General features: G+C 40.6%; 1 protein-coding gene across 3 annotated transcripts; it reads right to left on the bottom strand.

The window, feature by feature from the left end:
* Window positions 1–276: 276 nt before the first annotated feature.
* On the bottom strand, window positions 277–22,475 carry LOC125292158 (E3 ubiquitin-protein ligase TRIM35-like). 3 transcript variants are annotated; one of them, XM_048239346.1, is made up of 8 exons: window positions 22,415–22,475; window positions 16,781–16,905; window positions 16,209–16,619; window positions 15,985–16,080; window positions 15,116–15,346; window positions 8,848–8,870; window positions 8,655–8,773; window positions 277–1,119 (listed from the first exon to the last, which is right to left on the bottom strand). In XM_048239346.1, exons 3-8 carry the CDS (start codon window positions 16,608–16,610, stop codon window positions 578–580), a joined length of 1,413 nt encoding a protein of 470 aa, XP_048095303.1. In that variant the 5' UTR covers window positions 16,611–16,619; window positions 16,781–16,905; window positions 22,415–22,475; the 3' UTR covers window positions 277–577. The 3 variants fall into 3 exon arrangements, with proteins under 3 accessions (XP_048095303.1, XP_048095302.1, XP_048095304.1); XM_048239345.1 differs by having other exon boundaries at window positions 16,209–16,905; XM_048239347.1 differs by lacking the exon at window positions 22,415–22,475 and adding an exon at window positions 21,721–22,005 and having other exon boundaries at window positions 16,209–16,905.
* Window positions 22,476–24,437: the final 1,962 nt, after the last annotated feature.

Raw genomic sequence — 24,437 nt, 5'->3', positions numbered from 1 at the left:
CTAGCACCTGTGTTTGTCTAGTAATTATTTTAGTATGTATTTATGCATGATGTGAGTTAAATGATGATACTGTTCCATACTATTTCCATGGAAATTTAAGCTACTCATTGACTTACATGTTACTAAACTTTTAGCCCTTTTAAAATATTTTAAAGGTAAACATCTACGAAGCCAATTTGATGGTAAACTAACTTGTAATAGGGGAATCGTTCACCTAACATAGCCATAGAGCTTGAAACATTACCTTGTCATTAGATATAGCTCTTTGGAGATCCTTTGCCTCACAACAAAAGCAGTTTCATTGTGTACAGGGGGAACAAGCTATGAGAACCATCATTTACAACGTCAAAGAAAAATATAAATATATCATGACTCTATAGGGGGAGTTCTAGAGTCGGCAAAAAAACATGAAACTGCATCCATACAACAGAGAAAAGAACGATTGGATGAAAACCTTAAAAAGCCTTAAAAAAGAGTCAGTTTGTCTTATGTTGGTGTTTTCTCTCAGTACTCAGAGTCTAACTGATTCATCTCCTCATGCTGATCAGTTCTGGTCCACACAGAGACACGATAAGCTCTAACTGGGCTGCTCTACTCTTACTGAGACCTTCACTGGTAGGATCTTCAGAGCAGACACACTATCAGCATTAAAGTATGGAAACACTCTCTCAGTGAAAGTGTGTGTATGAGTATGTATGTGTGTGTTATTATCAGGGTCAGAGAATGACAGCTCTCCTCTGTCCCAGTCCAGCTGCACTCTGATCCTCTGGAGTTTCTGCTTTACTGGGAGGAGAGTGGTGGGCTGTGATGGAGAATGGGCTGCATATTTACTATCATTATAATACACAATCCAGCGTCCACTCATAGAGGTTGAGTCTCCCTTCCTTTGGGCCGACCCTGTCATCACACCCAAATACCACCGTGTGTTCTCCCCAACCTCCACATCCCAGCTGTGAGTCCCTGAGTTAAAGCCCTCAGAGCCCAGGACACTGGCAACCCAATCAAATCTCTCGGTGTTATCAGGAAGTTGCTGCCACTCATCACCAAATGTCATGCTGCTCAGATCCTCAGACAGGATGAGACGTAGATGTGCAGTGTTGGGGTCCAGAGTGACAGGAGCTACAGAGAGAACAAACACATATGGCCTGGGTGAAAAATATGAAAAATAACGTGCAGTTGAATTACAGTTATGAAAATGTTCATGATTGCAATGGGGTTACATCTGAATATTTTCTGTAAAAAAGCTATAGGCTATATGCTGAATGTTATATTTGTTATTTTGCATGTTTTCATGAATGCTTTCCTTTGCAGCCACAGTAATTTAGTAAAGTTTAATGCTATTCTCATGCTTTTGATTGGTTTTCCTGTTTGAATTTGCAGCGCCACCCATATGTTAAATGCCAAAGTTTGATTTAAAAGCAATCTACGGAAAGATTTGTGCTATGATTTTAAAAACAGACTCTTAGCAGTATTTTTTTATGATTTTAAATCTAGAGTATATAGTGACCTCAGAATGATCTCATAGTCTCCTTTGTGGTGTCTCTTTAATTAAGCTTTTCTCTTTAATTGTGCTTTTCTTTGAAAGTTGAGCAACACAATGCACTTAAGTAATTCCTTTCGAAGAAGGATGTATTTGCCGTTTTGCCGACCCGGATATGGGATATGGTCGTGAAGGCTGGCCTATTGCATGCCTAGGCAGTTTGAAAGACAATTCTCTGCCCGCCCCTTGGATTAAGCGAGGTAAATGGTTAGATTCCAGACTATACATTTCAATGATATAGGATGGCCCGCCAGGCTATTTGCCCGTCACAGCCAAACGAAATCGGCGGCGAAGCTCCGAAACAGGAAGTTGTCCATATCTCAGGAACACTGTCACATATCGATACCATATCAATTTTGTATATGAACTCGGGACTCTAATGTGAGGGTGCATAAGCTAAAACATTCCAAAAGTTCCCAGCATTTGGCAAACCACCCACAGGTATTTGGTAACTATCACCTTTCACCTTTGCAGTTGTACTATCACAATAGGCGTGTTCGACTTCAGGCAGATCTGTGCAGATCTGACTTGATGTGATGCATGCTGGGTTGAACACTTCTGTCAGCTGGGGAGGGATTTACCACCGTGACACCATGTCACATGACCTTAAAATATCGCGGGAGTCTTAGCCTGCAGACAGATCTTGCAGTTGCCTTCCACGAGCTGCACGAGCTGAAACACGCCCTCATGACGTCAGTTCAAAGACGTGATAGGGCCATTTGGGAGGAATCTCCTCATGACGATTTTGACGGGAGTGTCATGCTGCTTCCTTGCGAATATGCGAAAATAAACAGAAATCGAAGGGATACCTTACCTTATACGTGATTTCTGCAACAATGATAGGCTAGCCTACTGAAAACGTTTGGATATTCTGTTATTTTCTGCTGTTGGCTAAATAAATAGACACACATATAGGGGAAACACTTGATATTTTATTTTTATTTATGTGCTACAATGCAGGCCTGTTAACTGTATGAAAACAGTGGTTTATTTAAACTACATCATAAGAATTTATTTCGTCAGTCATCATGCTCATTTTAATGAGTAAGAATGAAAGTTCTGCTGTATTTATTGCAAACAAAATTCAGCGATATCTCCCGCGAGTCACGTCAGGCAGACTGTAGCCTGTCTGGCCGGGATGAGCTGCCCTCTGTTGTAGCTCCTCCCGGCTAGCCTCTGAAGATCACGTTTACGTAGAAAGCCAGACCAAGTCAGACTCAGTCGATCTCAAACAAGCCTTCCAAGTATGCACAAATGGAGTTGACGAAAGAATAAGCAGGAAATGTCACGTTAATGTTAAATACATCTGAATGCTAGGTGGCAACGTTGTATTACATTTCACCAGAGCCCGTTTACGGAGAGCCGGATCACTCCCTATTAACTCCATTGTACCTGCAATCTGCTGCAGTTGCGCTAGGGGCGATCACGAATAAGTGCAAAAACAATGGGGGCCTATGGAGCTAGACGGCTAAATGTGTCTCTTTCACCTGGTTGTCGTTGAAAAATCGAAGATTGGATTGTGGTTTCTGCAAGATCAATATGGATTATAGGTCAAAAGTTGAATGAACGCAGTACTTACGCCCTTTTGATTTCTTACAGGTTGGGTCGTTGTTGCCCACAACACACTAGCTTTTCTGCTAATCAATGACGTCATTGACGATTTGAAAGGCTTTTAGAACAAATAAGTGACTCAAAAAAATATAATACTCAGCGGTTTGTATTTTCTCTGCCCCCTCTTTTGCATGCAACATTCAAATTTCTGGGCAAAAATTATATCCCGAGAAAAGTGGATTTGAGGGGTACAGCTCCATAGACCTCCATTCATTCTGCACTTATTCGTGAGCGCCCTCATGTGGAACCAGAACAGGAACTGCAACCAGTTCAGAAACCGGAAGTTTCCCGAGAGTGGCGGTTCTCCCCTTATTAGACATTCTCTGATTTCAATACGGTGGAATTAGTGTGAGCTTCACAAGTAAGGAAGGTGCAAATATTATGTAATTTATCATGGGAAATTATTGGAAATGTTATTTCTTGTTTATTCTAATTGCAAACCACACACATCCATTCATAATCACACGTACACTTAATACCTGGAAGAATCTCGTTTATTTGATGTAGCAACACTGGGAACAGCCTTCAGAGCAAAGATTCTAGAGCAGAGCTTCAGAGAGACACGTTTTAAGTTGGCCAAGTACCTAAAATATCGGTTTCCATGTGTATGTGCTGGATGGTGTGCGTCCTTTATGAAAGTAAGTGTTTTATAGAGTTACAGATATAATGAGTCAAAATTGACAAAAGATTCACTGAACAAAAATGCTGATGTGGTACATGAAAATGTAGCTAAAAATGTGGAGAATACAATGCAATCAAGCATTTTGGACGATGTGGAGACACAAGCCGGCAGCAAATTAAATGCTCGAGAGAGAAAAAAAGATGCTGTTTTAAAAGGAAGCTGCAGCAAGCAGGTGATATTTAGACATTTACTTCACAAAATCCAAGACTAAAAACAGACAGACTGACTAACTGGACACATTGAGGCCAAAAATATTGAAAAGGGAATGTTGAAGACGAAGGAGTGAATAGTGGCAAGAGGCAAGCCGAAGGCTGCTGACAAGGGCCCGACGCTATTGTAAAGCAATTTACAAAAGATTCACTGAACAAAAATGCTGATGTGGTACATGAAAATGTAGCTAAAAATGTGGAGAATGCAAAGCAATCAAGCATTTTGGACGATATATCGGCACAAGCTGGCAGAATAGGCAACAGGCCGATGTGCGTTTTATTTGGAGACTGTTTTGCGAGACAGAGACTGAGTTTGCTGCTGAAATTCTGGGGATAGGTTACAACATAGCCAATGTAGGACTTTAGCCTTTTAATATATTTGCTGCATTGGATCAGTCTTTCTAGAAAAGGCAAGAGCTTTCTAGCCTCACGTCAGCAGCGCCGCATCACCCATATACATTATTTAACCAGCGGATGGCGGGCGGGTGCGGTTTTGAAAATTGGTCAAAAAACTTTTCAGACGCAGAACTTTCCCCAACACTGAAAGGCACTGTTAGAATGCTTGGATCAAGCCAGGTTCAGCATAGCGTATGCCACTGTCTGCTCACGTTGCTGACCGGACCAGGGCAAGCACACTTTCGCAATTCCTGCCGGAAATGCAGTCTAGTTTTAAATGATGCTCTTAATTCATGTGACTGAGTTAGTCAGTGTTGAGTACTGTTTTAAGGTTGACATTTGACATTTTAACATTTGAAAATGGTTAAGATTTGAAAACATTCATTAGAAATTTGGAAAAGTAATTTAAATAGTTACACTACTAGTACATTTAACTAGGGTAGGCTAACTTGTAAACATAATCTATTACATACTAAAAAAGTCACCATCCCAACATGTATAACAATTGTGTCAGTGGTGGATATTACTCTTTGAAGGGGAAGCTCTAATATAATTATTCAATTGTTATTATTATCTTTAGGGTATAATATTATTTGAGAGCTACAGTTACCCCTACAACCCAGTTTAGACCAAACAACATTATTGTGGAGGTTTGAGACATTGCAGTTGGCTTGGCTACACCGCACCGAGATAACCATACTATTGATCTAGTCTTGTCATACGGCATAAGCATAGAGCAGTTAACAATCTTGCCACAACACCCGACCTTAACTGACCACCATCTAATTACTTTTACAATGACATTACATGCAACATGCAGTACCTAATTTAGCTGAATACTACAGCCGCGGCTTATCTGAAAAAACGAATGCAGACTTTCTAGAAAAAAAAACTAATGCAGACTTTCATAGAAAAATTTATCAGAAGGCCCTTTCCTTAATCCAGCCCATTCCGACTCATGTGGTAGGCCTATCAGAAGGCCCTTTCCTTAATCCAGCCGAGGTCAACTTGTTAACTGATAATGTGATGAACTCATTACGCTCAACCCTTGATTCAGTAGCACCACTCAAAAAGAGAATGAGAAAACAAGTAAGGCGTGCTCCATGGTATACCACAAAGACAAAAACACTCAAACAAACAGCGCGTAAACTTGAACAAAAATGGCGTACCACTAAATTGGAAGTTTTTCGCCAAGCATGGAAAGATGCCTTATCACCTACAAAAAAGCACTCAACGAAGTTAAGTCAACCTACTATTCCTCGCTGATCGAAGAAAACAAAAACAATACAAAATTTCTCTTTACCACAATCTCCCGCCTGACGAAGAGCCACACCGAAGTAACCAAATCTATCCCTATATGCCTAAACAGTAATGACTTCATGAACTTTTTCAATGACAAAATTGAAACAATTAGAGGTAAGATTAATAACCAATCAGTCTCACCAAATATTCATACTCCATTGCTGAACGGTAGCGAAAATATAATTGAATCACAGATGAGACGAACAATGTTGAATTCATTTACACCTATCGACATATTAGACCTCACTTCCACAATCTCTTCATCAAAATCTACAACTAGTTTACTAGATCCTATTCCTACCCATCTCCTGAAGACTGCTCTCCCTTTCTTGGATAATGCTTTGCTCCAGATTATAAATAACTCACTGCTATCAGGCCATGTACCACAGTCGTTTAAGTTACCTGTTATTAAGCCATCCCTCAAAAAGCCTACCCTTGACCCTAACAACCTGGCCAACTATAGGCCTATATCTAATCTCCCTTTTTTGTCAAAAATACTAGAAAAAATAGTGTCGAAACAAACTGGTTTCTTGCATATGAATAAAATCCAATAATTATACCAGTCTGGTTTCAAAGCTCACCACAGTATTGAATCAGCCTGCAACAGTTACCTATCACTAAGTAATCACATAAAACAGATTACCAAAATTTCATTTTATCATTTAAGGAACATTTCAAAGATAAGGAAGTCTTTATCCTTACCAGACGCTGAGAAATTAATCCATGCTTTTGTCACCTCAAGGATTGATTATTGCAATGCTCTATACGCTGGCTGCAATAACACCTGTCTAAAGAGCTTACAGATACAAAATGCAGCTGCTCGCACACTCACTAGAACTAAAAAATATGAACATATTTCCCCTATCCTGGCATTTCTACACTGGCTGCCTGTTAAAAGTCGCATTGACTTCAAAATATTACTTCTAACATACAAAGCCATTAATGGCCAGGCACCAGAATATATTAAAGATCTCCTAGTCCCATATAACCCACCCAGACCACTACGATCACTGGCCTTCTTGTAATTCCAAGAATCTCAAAAACTACAGTAGGAGGCAGAGCTTTCAGCTATCGCGCACCCCTCCTCTGGAATAATCTCCCTTCCTCAATTCGACTAGCAGACACCCTCCCTATTTTTAAGTCTAGACTTAAAACATACCTCTTTACTGCCTCCCATAGTTAGGTATGGTGCGGTGTGGAACTTTACCCACCTCAGGGATTCTTGGAGTGTGACTGGCACCCCAGTCGCGCGTGCGATGGTGGTCACTGACCATACCTGCGCTGGTGTCGACTACCCCTCACCATGCCTTAGTTATGCTGCTATAGCATAGTGCTGTCATGGACTTTTCATGTGTCACGCCGTACAACCCCTCAAATCCTCTCTCAACAACAACAAATCCTCTCTCCCCTTCTGTCTCTCTCAACTCTCCCTCTCTTGCCTATTCTCACTATGATATACTGTAACAATATATAGTACCACTAATTACTTATTGACATTAACCATTTTGATTCTCAGTCATACTAACCCACTCTACATCTCTCTTTCTTTCCCCTTACTATACCTCACTTGTGAGGTATATCATCACCAGTCATCAACCATCCGTGTGTTGGCCCTCCTCTCACCCATCTCACCTAAAGTCCCATCCTCGATTGCCTTATTACTGTCCCCCTATCTGGATTCCTGGCCCGTACAGCCTAGCGACCCATCACCTGCCTATGACTCTGCCCGGATTCCTGGCCCGTCTGCCATGCCCCACCACATGCCCCTTGACAACTCCCTTCCCCTGGACAAATCCAACGCTGGACTATTTGAACTTTTGTCACTAAATCAGGATTAATGAATTATCAAACCGGATACATAATCACCCCACTTCTTGTAACTTTCAGCTCAAGTGCTTTTAACACCATGTCTTATTCTCTACACCTGACTATCATATGCATTTGTCATGTATACAGACCTTACGGTCCTGTATTGACCCTAGGCAGATGGGTCAGGCCCTTGAGGCGTGGATCTGCTCGAGGTTTCTTCCTATATGTATCTCTTCTAGGGAGTTTTTCCTCACCCCTGTTCCCCATGGGCCTCTCTTTCTTTCTTTTCTTTTCTTCCTTTTCTTCCCTTCTTTCTCTGATTGTCTACATTCTGTAAAGCACCATGATACATGTGTAATGTTTTGGCGCTCTATAAGCACAATACATTGAAATTGAAATTTTAATCACAACACTATCAGCCAGTTTACTTTGGGGGGGTTGAAATAGGTGATTTGGTAGCCTACTGTACATGTAACTATTAAACTAAATAAATGTTGCACATTTTATTCCAGATAAATCAATTTTGCAAGTTTTATTTTGCTATTTTATTTCTCCTTATAGTTCTCATAACATCTTGCCAAAGGACTACAGTACAGTTGAAAACTAGCTGGCTGGCTAATACTGACTCATTTTACAGAAATGTGAATGTGTGCTGTCCTTATAAATAAATGAAATGAAATGAAAGTCCCCCTTGTAAGGAAGACAATCAAATGGCTTTACAATTTTAGTTCAGCAATATTAGCATGGTCTTTAGCATGGCCACTTTACACAGCTATATATCAAGCTATCTGACTACAACCTAGACAGACAGACATTGCTGTGTGTGCTCAGTGACAACACATTTTGTGTCAATTTCAACACCGCAATTATGTGGAGATAGCCAAATTGTGTAGCTGTCTGGGTGGGTTAAAAAGTTAAAATTGTAGCAGAAATAGCTAAAATTTGTCTTTAACCTTTCACCAAGCCACACAATTGCTGTGTTGAAATTGACACAAAAATGTGTTGTCCCTGAGCACACACAGCAATGTGTCATTTTAACACATCACTTCTTAGAGTGCACACACACACACACACACACACACACATAGAGTAGTGTTTCACTCACTGTACTGAACAATGTCCTGCATCTTCTCCCAGACTCTGAACTTCAGGTTGCCCAGGTGCTTTGCCACATTGATCAGAGCCCCTGAAACCCTCTCTGGATCCTGCAGTGTGCACTGGGCCCTGAAATAACATTCAGGAGTCAGTGCTGCTGTGGGTTTGGGTTCAGAGAGAGAGACAGGAGGCAGATCACTCACCTTTCCACTGTGCTCTTGTAGTTCTGGAAAAAAATAAAGTGTGAAAAGTATTAAGCTTTACATTTTACATTTTTTCTTTGACCCCAAAATCCTCGGACCACTCTTTCTCTCTCTCTCAAATTCAAAAGTTGCTTTATTGGCATGACAAATGAAAACTTGTATTGCCAAAGCAATTGGTACATATTAAAGGTAAGACATAACAACAATCACAGAGACAAAACATATACACATACTTTAAACTGATATTTACATTTGTATAAACATACTACTTCACTGAGATTTGTGAACAATAGTACTTACTGTAGTTTTACATCGGTTCATTGAATGTATTATTAAGAGTTCATTGAGAGCAGTATGGTGACTGCCTGCATGTGGTTGTATTTGAGTTCATCAGCGCGTTTGCACATGTGTGTGTGTGTGTGTGTGTGTGTGTCACTTACTGTCCCTCAGCTGGTGGCAGGTGAAAACGTAGATAGATAGATAGATAGATAGGATAGATCATTTATTGATCCCCAGGGGAAATTCAAGAATAGTAGTGTGCAGCTATGAGACAGCCATCCTTTTTCTCTCCTAGCAAGTACGGTCGTATATTTAGGTTTGTTAAAGAACTAAATTCAGCGTGTTTCTCATCAAGTTTTGGAAAGTAGAGATCACAAACTGACTGAAATGACTTGCACTCGGTCAGAAAGTGTAGCTCTGTCTCGACAACACTGTCTCTGCACTGCTGGCATAGGCGTTCATTACTTGGGAGCCATGTTTTTTGTGTCTCCCGGTTTCAATGGCTAATCGGTGCTCACTGAAACTATATTTGGTTAGTGTTCTCGATAACACTTTATAATAACTACACACAATTCATCATTTATTAAGCCTGTGTTACTTATTATGACCGCCGCGCAGCGAAGCGGCGGTCATATAGGTTTAGTCAGATTTTTTTTTTTTTTTCTTTTCGCATGTCCAAATTTCCGTCAATGATTCCCGGGACACTGAAAGACCGGGGTAGACAAAACTTGGTGGGCATGTAACCCCATATGGATAGCATGGAACCATTGTTTTTCGTTTTGATCTGTAGCCCCACGCTGGACTGCACCCCGAAAGGAGGGTAGGGCAGACACAGTTTTCTGTGAATATCTCGAGAACCGTAAGGTTTAGGAGGACCTTTTTTTTTGTATGTTGATCTCAAGGGGCCATGTCAACCCATTCCATAACCACTAATTTCATGTATAGCCACCTAGTTAAACACAAAAAGTAAAAATGAGGTGTTGTAATTGTAGGTATCTGTGACCTAACATAGTCAAAACTGCACGAAATTGGAAGTGTAGGATCATTTTGACACCTTCTGAATGCACGCCAAGTTTTCGTGGAATTTTGTTCATGGGGGCCACACAATAAATGAATTTCTGTTATATTACACCAACTGGCCTGTAGGTGGCCGGAGACAGTTTTCTGTGAATATCTCGATAACCGTAGGGCCTAGGAGGTCCACCTTTTTTATGTATGTTGGTCTTAAGGGGGCATGTCAACCCATCCCATTACCACTTATTTCATGTATAGCGCCACCTAGTTAAAAATTAAAAAGCAAAAAATTAGGTGTTTTCATCACAATATCTCTGGCTGACAATGTCAAAACTGCACGAAATTAAAAGTGTAGGATCATTATGACACCCTCCGAATGCATGCCAAGTTTTGTGTACTTTCGTTCATGGGGGGCCTTACAATAAAATAATTTATGTGTACATTTAGTGACGTACACCAACAAGGATTCCCGGGACACTGAAAGACCGGGGTACACAAAACTTGGTGGGCATGTACCCCCACATGGATAGCATGGAACCGTCATTCTTCGTTTTGTAGCCCCCCCCCCCAGTTTTTCCTAAATAACTACCTGAACCGTGGCACTGAGGATGAAGAATCTTTTATGGTATGTTGGTCTCAAGGGCCCACATCAACCTGGCTCATAATCACTCATTTGTGATTTGCACCCCCACCCCCCGGTAAAAAATGAAAATGCAATATTATTCTGCTTTAATCGCCCCTATCTTCAGTTAAGATGTTCAGAACTGCACCAAATTTTATGTGTATGATTGACCTGGCATTCTCCGGGGGTATGCCAAGTTTCGTAGAATTTCATCCATGGGGGGGGTCTAAAAAAATTAGGTTATGTGTACATTTAGTGACTGTACACTTATTGGCCTGTAAATGGCGGTGCACACATATACACATGCACACACACAGGCACCCACATACTATCGGTATTAGAACGGCCGATACATAATTACAAATTCAGTAGGATTAAAAGAAAGCCAAAATAAATATTCATCATCATCATCATGGCTGCATTTTTCAGTATTAGAGAAGTAGTCGTTTGTCCACTAGATGGCGATCGTTGCAGTGAGACGTAATTTTTGTTGGGAAAAAAAAAAAAAAAAAAAAGAAATGGGTTGGAAAAAACAATGGAGTCCTTCAAACAAGGACTGTAATTTACACCAGCTTAACATCTAATAAGGATAGGGACGATATTCACATGAAGTGTAATTCCCATTTCTTCTTGAAGCCGAAATAAATCTGAGGATGTTTATCGGACATGCTTGGTTTTTACTGCAGGTACGTTAATCTTGTAATATCAATAAGGACCTAGGTAATGTTACCGTTAGCGTTGGTTGAGTGATGGAGGCATTTGATTTATTGCATTTGTAGAAAACTATAAATGCGGTTATACCAAGCAAATGTATAGCAGCACTGTTTGTATCTTTCGACTGTCATTTATTGCACGTGCTACAAAATCATTCTGTGCAATGGAAGATTTACCAACGTTACACCGGTCTGATACAGTTTTGCCTATACATGCGTGAGACTGAGACGCCTGTTTATTTTGTTTTAAGTGCATGCAGGGTGTGAGAGGGGAATCGATGTGCTTTGATTCCAGCTTGGTAGTTGTAGTCTGTGAAATTAAAAGGCACGTGTGTGTGAAGTATCCAAACAATGACACCTTCATTTCATTATGGCTGCTTTAGCAACACACCTTAAGCTACTGTAGTGGGTCCCATCTAGAAGTGGCTACTTCATTCGCGCTTTCCTTGACTCATGGAGCTGCTTGAATGTTATTACAACTTTTCGCCACGATATGACAGTTTAAGTCCGCTTGATACTGTAAGGTAAACCATTGGTTTCAAAGGAGATTTTATTTGTGTAGCCAGCATAGCCTATTGACAATTTATGTTGTAAATAGGCCTACCTTATAATCCTACCTGTAGCTTAGGGAAGCTAACAGCTTTCTATTAGGATCTAGTTTGTTAGTTACCGTTTTGTCATAACTCCCTGATGCATTTTTGCATTTAGAATAGCCAGAGCGTGTATATCTCAATCGGAAAATTAAACAATATCGGGTGCCTATGGACTAGGCTGGGTGAACCCAGCCTGATCTGCCGCTATTTATTTTTGATTTCTTAAAAGATTGAGCTTGGTCTGATGAAAGCCAGACTAGCCATGGACCTCAGTTACACAATGCAAGGGAACATGAATCAGCCTATATTTGCACTAACAATAACGGACAAAAGCTCTTAAACTTTGGCCCGTTAAAATGTGTATGAACAGTCTAGCGGCGCATTTCATCAAGGCCCATTTGGACATGTCAGTTATTTGCACCACTGGTTAGATGTAAAACAGCATTTCGTTTCAGACTAGGCTACTGTTACTTAATTTGTGCATTAACAATAACGTTTCAGACTACTGTTACTTAATTTGTGCATTGACAATAAAAGTATTACATGAACTAAAGATGACTAAAATCTTATGTAGAAGAAGAAACATTCACAAAAATCCATCCATCCAAAATGACCTTTTGTTTTGATAGCTGTTGAAAACGACATGGAACTGACAGAGATGTTTTTGTTTATAAATACATAAAAATAAATAAGTAAATAAATAAATAACATTATGCTGATACCTTTTGCCTTTCCCAAATACAATGTAGCCTACAGGTGTAAGTGACCTTTCATCAATCCAGTTGCAATGGATGAACTGCCCTACTTGTGATCGTTTAGAGATTTTAAAGGTTTTATAACAATGCTACATCTTCTTTGGCTATTCTACAATCTATTCACCTTTTCAGCACCAGTAGGCTACTTTCTGTGCAGCCAAGACACACACACTCAGGCATGCCAAACAAGCATACACAAAAGTTTCAAGAGTGGGGGATGGAGTAAAATATGGAGACAAATTGAAGTGTGATTTATTTTCGCGGAACGGATGTACAGGACTGAGCGGCGGTCATATTTTATCTAGTTAGTTAATGGTTTGTTCATCATTAGTAATTTCTTGTTCATACCCCACACACACGTGTTTCTCTGTGTCCCTCATTATTTGTTCACCTGGTCTTCATTGTGTTAGAGACGGAACATATCACACATGGTTCCACAGTCCCACAACACACCAGCAACACACTCACTCATAAAGATCAAAGAAACACACATGCCAGAAATGGCATATTATACAACCCCAAAATAGAAAAAGTTTGGGCGTTGTGTAAAATGTGAATAAAAACAGAATGTAATAATCTGCAACTTTCTTAAACTCATATTTAGTTGCAAAAAGGACACAGACAACATACAGTATCAAATGTTGAAAATGACAAATTTGACTATTTCATGGAAAATATATGTTAATTTCCAATTTGATACCAGCAACACGTTTAAAAAAAAGTTGGGGCGGGGACAACAAAATGCTGGAAAAGGTGTGTAATGATAAAGAAAACAAAAAGGAATATTTCACAACTAATTAAAGTAACTGGTAACACGATTGGGTATGAAAAAGAGCATCCCAGAGAGGCAGGGATGTAGGGGTATTCATCACTCTGTGTAAACCTGTGTGCACAAATGATGAAACAATGTAATTTTAATGTTTCTTAAGGTGCAATTGTGAAGTATTTGGGGAGTTCATCATCTACAGTACAGGACTGTAATATCATTAGAACATTCAGAGAATCCAGATAAATCTTTGCAAACAAGGGAAAGAGCTGAAAAACACTGGATGGCCGTGGTCTTTTGGACCTCAGATGGCACTGTATCAACACCAGAACTGTTTCCAGACCTGTCATTTTCAGGGCTTGGGAAAACTTCTGATAACCATTGGTTATGTTCCCAGTTTGATACTCAATTCAAAAACTACAGCCCAAAACAGTCAAAACAGCCAACATTGTCTTGAGAGATGATACAGAAAATACCACCATCTTATCTGGGCCTAAGCTTGTTAAAAATGGACTGAAGTAACATGGAAAAAGGTCCTGTTGTTAGACCAATCAAAATTTGCCATTCTTTTTGGAAATCATGGACTCATCTGGGCTAAGTATCCAACCTATCCAACTTGTTTTAGTGCTCAGTTCAAAACCCAATCTATAATGGTGTGGAGGAGCATTAGTGCCTACAGCATGGGCATCTTGCACATTTGGCAAAGCACAATCAATTGAATGATGTATACAGGTTTTGAGCAACATATACTGTTATCCAGGCAAAGTATTTTCCAGGGAAGACCTTGAATATTTCAGGAAAACAATGCCCAAATGAATTCTGCACACATTTAAATAGTATTTCTCCATAGATGATGAGTCCAGGTGCTAAAATGGCCTGTCTGCGGTCCAGATTTGTCAAATTAGGTGCATAATGGAATGGAATGGAAAACATGACTTAGAATATCTCATACTGTTGAGCAAATGAAATCCTATATCGGGGAGTATGGGACAACATTTCACTCTCAAAACTGTAGCAAAAGGTCTCCTCAGTTCTTAAACCTTTACAGAATTTTGTTAATTCAAGAGTTGAAGCAGCACAGTGGTAAACATGCTTCCGTCCCAACTTTTTTTGGAACATGTTGCTGGCATCAAATTCAAAATTAACATATATTTTTCGTGAAATAGTCCAAATTTTCATTTTCAACATTTGATATATTGTCTATGTCTTTTTTGCTGATAAATATTGGTTTACAAGACTTGTATATTAAACTTTTTCTGTTTTGGGGTTGTATACAGTATCTGGTTAATACAATTAATCAACAAGGCAAACAGGCCAGAAACAAGTGGGAAGGTCATAATAATACCGTATGTTGTTTATAAAATGATGTGTAAAATAATGGCTATGTTTTCTCTACACTAAACTACAACGACATGTCATTGGTGGTGTGAGTTGGTCATATCAACAAATATAACCACAAATCCATTACTGTAAACCAGTATTAGATGTTTAGATCAACTCACTTCTTGACAGTGGATGGTTCTTACCTGCAGGAATGTGACAGCATCAGCTTTCATCTGCTTTTCTATGGCTCTGATTGTGTCTGAAAGAGATGAAATCTCTCTGCTCATCTTCTCAATCTTCCTCTTCATCATCTGACTCTTCTGCTCCTCTTCCTCTCTCAATGCAGCTATCCTGGCCGTCTCCTCGTCTCGTAGAAACTGGTGAAGCTTCTCAAACTCCTCCTTGACCCATATCTCTGTGTTTAGAGCTTGTGTCTAGATAAAACCAATTCATATTTATTTTAAAATGATGATTTATTTTAAAAAGTATTTATCGGTGAGGCTGAGTCCAAAGCAGCAGTGGGAGAGGAGAAGCCACACAGAATATGCACAGGGTGAACATGACGCCCATGCACAGGGTGAACATGATGCCACACAGAATATGCACAGCACAGGATGAATATGATGCCGGTGCCAGGTGAACATGATGCCACACTGTGACTAAACCAAATGACTGCCGTTTCGCTGCGCAGTGGTCATAATTAATTACAGGTTATTTAGCGTGTCGAATTTAGGTAGCCTACACTGTTAGGCTACAGTATAGACGATCACTCATTGTTGTGCCAAATAATCACTTGTTACAAACTGGAAAATCATATGCTCAAAGCATACCCAGAAAGCACACGCAGATGTTGCACAACTAAGTTTTTGAATATTCACTACTTTGACCACAAGATCTGGACTTATTTTCTACACCAATGCACAGATTTATATTTGTATGATTATGGCATAAGATAAAATGGCACACGAAAATTAGAAAAACAGTATTATAAGACATTATTGTTTATATGCAAACATGGAAACATGTGCTCGGACATATAATAGAATGCCCCCTGCACCCTCTATGGACTCACCTTGATGTGTTTTGCTGTTTTATCACAGCTGTCTTTAGCCTCCTCAAAGGTCTTCAGTTTCTCCTGTAAGGGCTGCAATTTGATCTTGAGCTCCTCCTGGAATTAATAACAGAGTTCACTGCAGACTGCAGCATACAGTCCAGCTACAGTGTCGTTTATTCTTCTCCAATGAATAAGGTGATGCTGTTTAATCTCATCACCATAATTAAAAGAAAACATCTTACCTTACGGTCAAGGGCTGCTTCATCAACAGGGTGAAATTTGTGGCCAGTGTGTTTTTTGGAGTCTCTACACACCACACACACAGACTGGTTATCCTCCAGACAGAAGAGCTTGAGTTTCTCACTGTGCAGACTGCAGAGCACCTCAGACCATCCTGAAGCTGAAGCTCTCTGACTTCCCTCCTGTAAGAAAGACTCACACAGGTTCCTTAAGTGGAGGTTTAGGATAGGATTATCCTTTGATGACCTCCTGCAGACGGGACAGTCTCTGGACCCTTTGGTTTCCCAAAACTGCTGCAGACAGACTTTACAGATACTATGACTGCATGAGAGGACAACAGGGTCCTTGAAGACGTCATAGCACACAGGACAGGTGAAGTCCTCTTCCGAAGATTTAGATGCCATATGTACTGTCTGTTTTGATTAACACAATTTGTTTTCACTTTCAAAATCAGCTTGACGATCCTGTCATTTGCAGCCTTCTATATCCACAAGGCTGCCCTCTTCATCAGCATGCATTTGAGACATGTATTTGGTTTGTTAATTGAATATAAAAGTATCCAGTACACGTTTACCTGTTCAACGTTCACTGAAAAACAGTCTGCCAGTCCATCTGCCTCAGTTCCCCACTTCCTTGTTTAACAAGGTTGAGTCAGAAGGAGGGAATGTAGCCGAAGAGGATTCTGATTGGCCAGTTTTGCTAGAGGGAGGGAAACAGAGAAAATCATGTTGTGATGATTCCCCCTTACACTAAATTACAAGACATAGCTGATCTTATTTACCCTGAATTATCATTGTGTTGAGAAAATGTACTTTCAGGTTTTATTAATTATGATAAGAATCTCACCTCTCAGATTTATTTAATCAACCTGATTATAATTTTGACTAAAGTTTTATGATCCACAAATCAAAATTCCAAAATAAAACAATACATCTCTTCAATATCCTGAGTTATAAGACAACACACACACATACAAACACAGAACAAGGATTCAAATTAATCTAATTGCGTGTGTGTATGCATGTGTGAGTGTGCTTGTGTGTGAACGTATGTGTACGAGCATGAATGAATGAATGTGTACGGGTGTGTGAGTGTTTGAGCGTGCATGCATTTTTTTGATAGAGATAGAGATAGAGAGATAGAGATAGAGATAGAGATAGAGATAGAGAGAGAGATAGAGAGAGAGAGATAGAGAGAAGCAGAGAGATCTTGTTGAATGATCAACAGGTCTTCACAGTTTTTTACAATTGTTTAAGCGTTAAAATCTAAAGTATCCCACAGCTAGCGAAACCTTACACTCAAGGAGCAAACCATGAGCCCATATTTGAACAGCTAAGCACATAGTCAGCCTCACACTATTTGCAAAACAGTACACACATTGATTTGCAAATTTTGCAAACACATTTCTCTATTTTAGACAGACATTTAAAATAATATGTCCTCTTTGCGATGTCAAGGCACTTCCTTCGAAAATAAACAGCAAAAACGTTTAAACAAAACCATCAACCAAATATGACCAAAGAAGTCTGGACCGTTTTAATAAGCACAGTGCCTCAAAATCTTCAGTCATACAGTATATCTGGCATAAAAACAAATCATGTGAACACACAACTACAAGCATTTGATTTGTTTTTCCTTTCATCATTGCATGCTAAACTGCACATGCACAATTTCTAAAACTATTAATACTTATAGCAAAACCACTCACTGAGTTCCAGAGGCAGACAGAGTACACAGCTTTATTACTTGAGTAAAAGTACAGATACCTTTTGCTCAATTTTACTCAAGTACAAGTAAAAGTACAACAGTCAGATGCCTACTTAAGTAAAAGTACTGAAGTACTTGTTTTTAAAAGTACTTGAGTATCAAGAGTATAAGAGTAGCCATTTTCGAAATATTGCATTACTACTGCCACAGTGCTTACATTTATGTACAGAAACGTTATGAAACATGTTAATGTTAATACCTTGGAGAATATAAAAGGAAAGTAAAATCAAGTAATTTTCATCTTTTCACCATTTTGTCAGGGATGGGCAGTATTTCTAATACATGTATTTAAAATACGTATTTCAAATACAAAATACTATTTTGTAATTGAAACACTTGAAGCGAAAACTATCATTAACTTGTTCAGAAAGTTGAAATAGTCTGGCGAGGTGGGGCCACAGGTGGGCACATTCCCGGGATGGACCTGCTGCGTCTTCATCCATTGTTTCATCCATGGTTTTGTCTCTTATCTAAATCTGACCATGGAGTTGACTTTGGCGGAAAGCTGAAGGTGATTGCTGATAGGCTGTCCCAATCAGTGGCGCCTGCACAATCCAATCATGTTTGAGAGGGAAACAACAAATTGTTTTTTCCTTTTTTTTTTTAGAAGTAACTGGTACTCAGTTATGGATAGAAATGTAGTGGAGTAAAGAGTACAATATTTGCCTGTCAAATGTACTGTAAATGTAAAGTCATGAGTACTCCCCAAAATTGATACTCGAGTAAAGTACAGATCCCTCAAAATTGTACTCAAGTACTGTACTCAAGTAAATGTACTCCGTTACTGTCCGGCTCTGCTGAGTTCGCAAAACTAAAAGCACAAACACTGCTTTGCACTCAGTTTGCAATTTTGTAACACACACTTTGCACAACTGTAGGCACAATTCACATTCTCTTTTTGCAGAACTGTAAACACAACTCATGCTTTACACTCAATTTCCAAATGATCAACACACTCCTAGCAAATCTATACACATGTATGGCTATTATTTACACTATTTTGCCAACTGTCTGGCACACTTTCTCATGTGAAAACTGTTTTAGATAATTAGTTCACTTTGCAATCAGCCTAAGCACTATAAATAAGCCACAGGTAATGTACAATGGGTACAATGGAGGGAGCAGGAAGAGTGAAAAGAGTAAGAATTAGAGGAGGCCGAAGAATAGGACGTGGAGGTCAAGAAGTAGGGGGAAGAGGACGCGGAGGTGAAGAAGTAGGGGGAAGAGGAAGGGTAAGAAGAGAAAGAAATAGCCCTTTTACAGGCAAATAAAAAAAAAAAAAAAAAATCAGTCTACATGTGGGGATATTGTCATGTCAGGCCTGGATACGGCATTTCAGAATATATTTTCCCCGGTGCCTTGGACTAGGACATTGCATGTGATGTAGACGAAATTTTGAGAGACGACCCGATATAGACATTTGTTTTGTCTCAGTGAAATTTCTATTTTGTGTTTTGACTTGGAAAAACACACTTCTGTTTGTTTTGATGTGTGTAAATAAACACCAAAACTTGATGTTTGGATCACTGTATGTTTACAAATCTATGACAAAAGTATGACCTCAAACTGACATAGTCTACCTTGTGCACAGAGAAAGCAAAAGCCAGATGTGTTTTTTATTCATACCAACAGTGTGTAGTTGGCACATTTTGTGCTTACTATTGTGATGGCTTGTGTTTACTGTTTGATACGAAAACACCATTTTTACGAAGGTGTGAAGAGTTAAGCAAGGTGTGTTAGCTTTTGCTAGAGAACTACAATGTTTTGCTGATTGGGTGAAAGGTTTTGGTGAAAGAGTGCTGTGCAGTGAATTGTGCCTACAGTTGTGCAATGTGTGTGTTACAAAATTGCAAAGAGTGCAAAGCAGTGTTTGTGCTTTTAGTTTTGCAAACTCAGTGAGTGGTTTTGCTATAAGTATTCATAGTTTTAGAAATTGTGCTATAAGAATCAGTTGTGTTTAAGCATCCAGAAAAAAAATGTAATTTGACAAGCTTCGGGCTTGCCGGTGTGATCCCCGACCAGTAGAAAAAATGTGGGCGGGGAAGTGGTTGAGCACTGCTCTCCCATGCCCACATCCACGGCTGAAGTACCCTTGAGTAAGGCACCTAACCCCTTACTGATCCCCGAGCGCCGCTGTAGCAGACAGCTCACTGCTCCAGGTTGGTGTGCTTCACCTCACTATGTGCTCATTGTGTGCTTCATCTCACTGTGTGTTCACTGTGTGCTCTGTGTGCTTCACTAATTCACGGATTGGGAGACCAAATTTCCCTCACAGGATTAAAAGAGTATCTATACTTAGTTACCAATTTATTTACTATTGGGCAGGTCTCTCGGCACATTGCCTGATCTTTTCCTCCTAATCTTAATGTAGCCTCTTGTTTTAGTGTTACCGTTTACTTTGAGAAACTCACCAGGTCCATCTGGTTGATTTTTGGAGGAAAAGATCAGTTAATTCACACAGGAATGCTTTACTCAGAGCAAAGAGATTTCTTAGATGTAATGAAATAATAAAGAGAAAAATAGAATGAGAATTCTTTCATAAATGCAGTGGTGGTGTCTTTTACTTAAGGGACAAACAAGGATACAAGGAAATTTATTGTCACATGCATATAGTTACTGGATGTAAGAAATGCAGTGAAATTATGTCTGGTGTCAGCCTATTTGTGCATTTATTGGGGGGTAAAAAGTGCAGTAGAATAGGGGTTTAGTAGATTAAGTGGCAAGGGCTGCATAAGAATAAGGCTGCATAAGGTGGAGAAGGATTGGGATTGGGGGCACCCAAGAGCAACAGGGGCAAGGAAAAACTCCCTTACTAAGGAAGAAACCTTGGGCAGATCCACGGCTCAAGGGGCTAACCCAACTAGCCTGGAAACCAGACTCTCTGACTTCGCAGGGAAAATAAATCGACCGGAAGTACGTAGACAGGCCAAGGCCAGGCTAAAACCCACTCTCAACCGCTGAAGTGTAGAAGGCCTTCATGATGGATGTAGAAACTTTGAATTTCCTTAGCTGACGAAGGAAGTAGTCGTTGTCTGGACTTCTTCAAAACATTTTGAGTGTTAACAGTCCATGTTAAGTCTTCAGCAATGTGGACACCAAGGTATTTAAAACTTGTGAGTCTCTCTACAGGTTGTCCTCTGAACATTAGTGGGGTGTAACTGTAGTTCTGCTGCTGCCTTCTGTAATCCACTACCATTTCCTTGGTTTTATTGACATTCAGTGTCAAGCTGTTAGATTGACACCATGTGCCACCTAATCAACCTGATCCAAGTAGAGCTGTTCATTGTTGTTACTAATCAGGCCCAAGATCACGAGTCATCTGCAAACTTGATGATGGAGGTATGACTGTCGCCAGACAAAGCTGGGACAATAATGCAGCCAATCCCAGTTGTGTAAAACTGTAGTAACACTAACTATCGGATAGGGAGGCACAATATTACATACGCAAATACAGTGGGGCCCACTAGTAGAATTCAGTGAAAATAATCCACCCCTTCCCAAAGGGCAATGCACATCAGAGCACACAAAATGCAAGCACAGCAAATCACAACACCAACAACTGTAGTATAAATGGTGAGCAACCCACAGCAACACAGCATGGATCCCCACTGCATACTCCGCCCCCAATGACTATGCCCTCCCCCAAACCCAATAGTTTGGCACACACAGAAGACACATAAACAGACAGGGGAATAGGGGAGTGGCGCCATCCGGCCAAAGAAAAAAAAAAAAAAAAAAAAGAATTACCACTGCAGTCTATAGCCAAATATTGCACTGTTCCTTTAACGCAGTTCCTGCATCACGCAGTCTCACCCAACGTCCCTCTAGCTCGGGTGCTGATGTCACGCCGTCACAGGCAGCGCACCCACGCAACGTTTTCTGTTGTCAACACGGAAGTAGGCGAGCAGCGGCACTCCAGCATAGCACAGTTCAGCTTCCCACCGTATATAGGAGATGCCGGTAGGCAGCGACTTGCAGCTCAGTCTCACTAAAGTCCACGGAATCCGAAGTTCAGGAACGCCCGTCTGGATCAGTCCGTTCACCTCCACAATGCCGCCCACACCTGGCTAAGACAATAGGCGTGTTCGACTTGGACTGAGTCTGATCTCACATCAAGTCAGATCTGCACAGATCTGCCTCAAGCCGAACACGCCTAATGACTTAACTCCCTCTCCCTATCACGTCTTTGAACTGACTTCATGAGGGCGTGTTTTAGCTCGTGCAGCTCGTGGAAGGCAACTGCAAGATCTGACTGCAGGCTAAGACTCCCGCGATATTTTAAGGTCATGTGACCTGTTGTCACGGTGGTAAGTCCCTCCCCGGCTGACAGAAGTCGGACAGAATTTCTAACCAGCAAGCATTGCATCCATCCCAGTATGCATTGTGTTTAACCCAGCATGCAAGTTGAACACGCCTATTATACAGTAAAGTTTCCTCTTACTTCCCTGTTAGATTATGGCGATCGGCGTCAGCATTCCACAGCAGCTCTAGGACTCCCAGCCAGCCACTCGCAGCCCGTTGTCTCTCTCCCTCTCCGAACCTCACGCACGGCTCTTATTCCTCCCGGTGCAGTCCCAATTGCGAGCGCAACCAACCACCGATGCAGCCAGTGATTGCCCACACCTGCAGCTCCAAATTAGCCATTACCGGCTGATATCTCCTGTGTGCTTAAAGGAGCAAAACTGTTACACAAACACGCACACTGCCAGTCCAAGCGGCTGAGACCGTCCCATGCATAATGGCATAATAAGTCAGTTACAAAGTAGTCCATCAAAATAAATGTCCCAAATCCCCATTGTCAACAATGAATATTTCCTATCACACACAGTTCACAATATACACAATATTACATGCACCCAGCCCCCGTGACAACTACTGTTTGCTTTGCAGTCATGTGTGTAGATTAGAGACCATTATAAGTGATGGTGCGTGTCTTTAATGCCGTTCTCACTTCTCTATCCACCCATGGCTTCTGGTTAGGGAAGCTTCGGATCTTTACAGTTGGGATGATGGAATCAGTTAGCATATTGATGTAACTCAATGCTACTTCCGTAAACTCATTGATGTCAGCAGAGTTCGTCTTGAACATCTCCCAGTCAACGTCGCTAAGGGCGTCCTGTGGCTTCCGATTGGTCAGTCCAGCGCTTGACCTCCTTTGTTACTGGGGGTTCCCTCTGACTTCTCTGTTTGTACATAGGCAGTGATGATCTGATTTTCCGAAAGCTGGTAGAGACTTAGCTTTGTAACTGTTCTTGAACTGTGTGTAGCAGTGATCCAGTGTGTTGTCACCACGTGTAGGGAAGTGAATATGTTGAATAAATTCAGGCATGGACCGGTTCAGATGTACTTGATTGAAATCACCGGCCACAATAAGCACAGCTTCAGGGTGTGTGTGTTGTTGTCTATTTAACACTTCTTGCAATTCTGAAACCGCAGCATCTGTGTTGGCTTGTGGAGGAATGTAGACAGCATTGAATATTACCGAAGTAAACTCACAGGGTAGGTAGAAGGGTCGACAGACGATCGCTAGATGTTCTAGATGAGGCGAGCAGGACAGGATTACACCACTTGCTGGTCGTCATGATGCAAACACCGCCACCTTTCGATTTTCCAGATTCCTCAGTCCTGTCAGAGCGAGCAGCAGAGAAAAACTCCACCGGAGTGATGGCACAGTCCAAAGTTCAGTTAGCCATGTCTCAGTTAAGCATAGAATGTTACAGTCCCTGATGTCTCTTTGAAACTGTATCCTCGCTCTTAGTTCATCCATGTTGTTCACAAGAGACTGGACATTGGCTAGGAGAATGCTAGGCAGTGGAGGCCTATGAGCTCTGTTCCTCAATCTGTTACGGGCCCCGGCTCGTTTTCCTCTGTGTTTTTTCCTTCTGCGCCGAGATGCGTCTCCATGGTTCCATGATGCATCTCAGAGAATCTCAGTCGGCCAGGTAGAATCGCCGATTAAAACATCCCGAAATAAAAAAGGCAATTAATTTCCGATGTTTCTGAGTGTAACGCCATCATACGTAATCAGTGCAGTAGAAAAGTGCAAAAAATGAGGGGTTAATAAAAGGTAAAAGAGTAAATATAAGCACAAATTAGGCGGAGCAACCAAAAAGGCGTCCACGGCGGTGCCATGGCAACAACTCATATTTGATACTCATATATATACTCATATAACAACTCATGGGACATATTTATTGAAGTAATCTAAAAGTAATCAAAGTAATCAGATTACGTTACATGTTTTTGGTAATTCAACTGATTACCAAAATTGCCATGTAATTTGTAGTCAGTAATGGATTACATTTCAAAGTAATCTGACCCAACCCTGACAGCTAGCTATAGCTTGCCTACATTGGGTGGACTGTCAGAATTCTTTACACGGTTAGCCTACAATGTAGGAAATGTAGAGATAGCAGTCAGCAAATATTAGGATTTATTTAATTAAAAAGACAGTGACAGTGGTG

This window comes from Alosa alosa, chromosome 3, assembly GCF_017589495.1.
Source record: "Alosa alosa isolate M-15738 ecotype Scorff River chromosome 3, AALO_Geno_1.1, whole genome shotgun sequence".
Classification (NCBI taxonomy): Eukaryota; Metazoa; Chordata; class Actinopteri; order Clupeiformes; family Clupeidae; genus Alosa; species Alosa alosa.
Note: the sequence above shows the minus strand (reverse complement) of the source record. Positions and strands in the feature narration are given on the sequence as shown.

Bases quoted from the DNA above. Each gene is read 5' to 3' on its own strand.
- LOC125292158 (XM_048239345.1), bottom strand. From the start codon at position 16,610: ATGGCATCTAAATCTTCGGAAGAGGACTTCACCTGTCCTGTGTGCTAT. The intron at 16,081-16,208 runs GTAAGATGTTTT...TATTAATTCCAG, and splicing joins AAGCAGCCCTTGACCGTAAG to GAGGAGCTCAAGATCAAATT. The intron at 8,871-15,115 runs GTAAGAACCATC...ATTTTTTTCCAG, and splicing joins ATGCTGTCACATTCCTGCAG to AACTACAAGAGCACAGTGGA.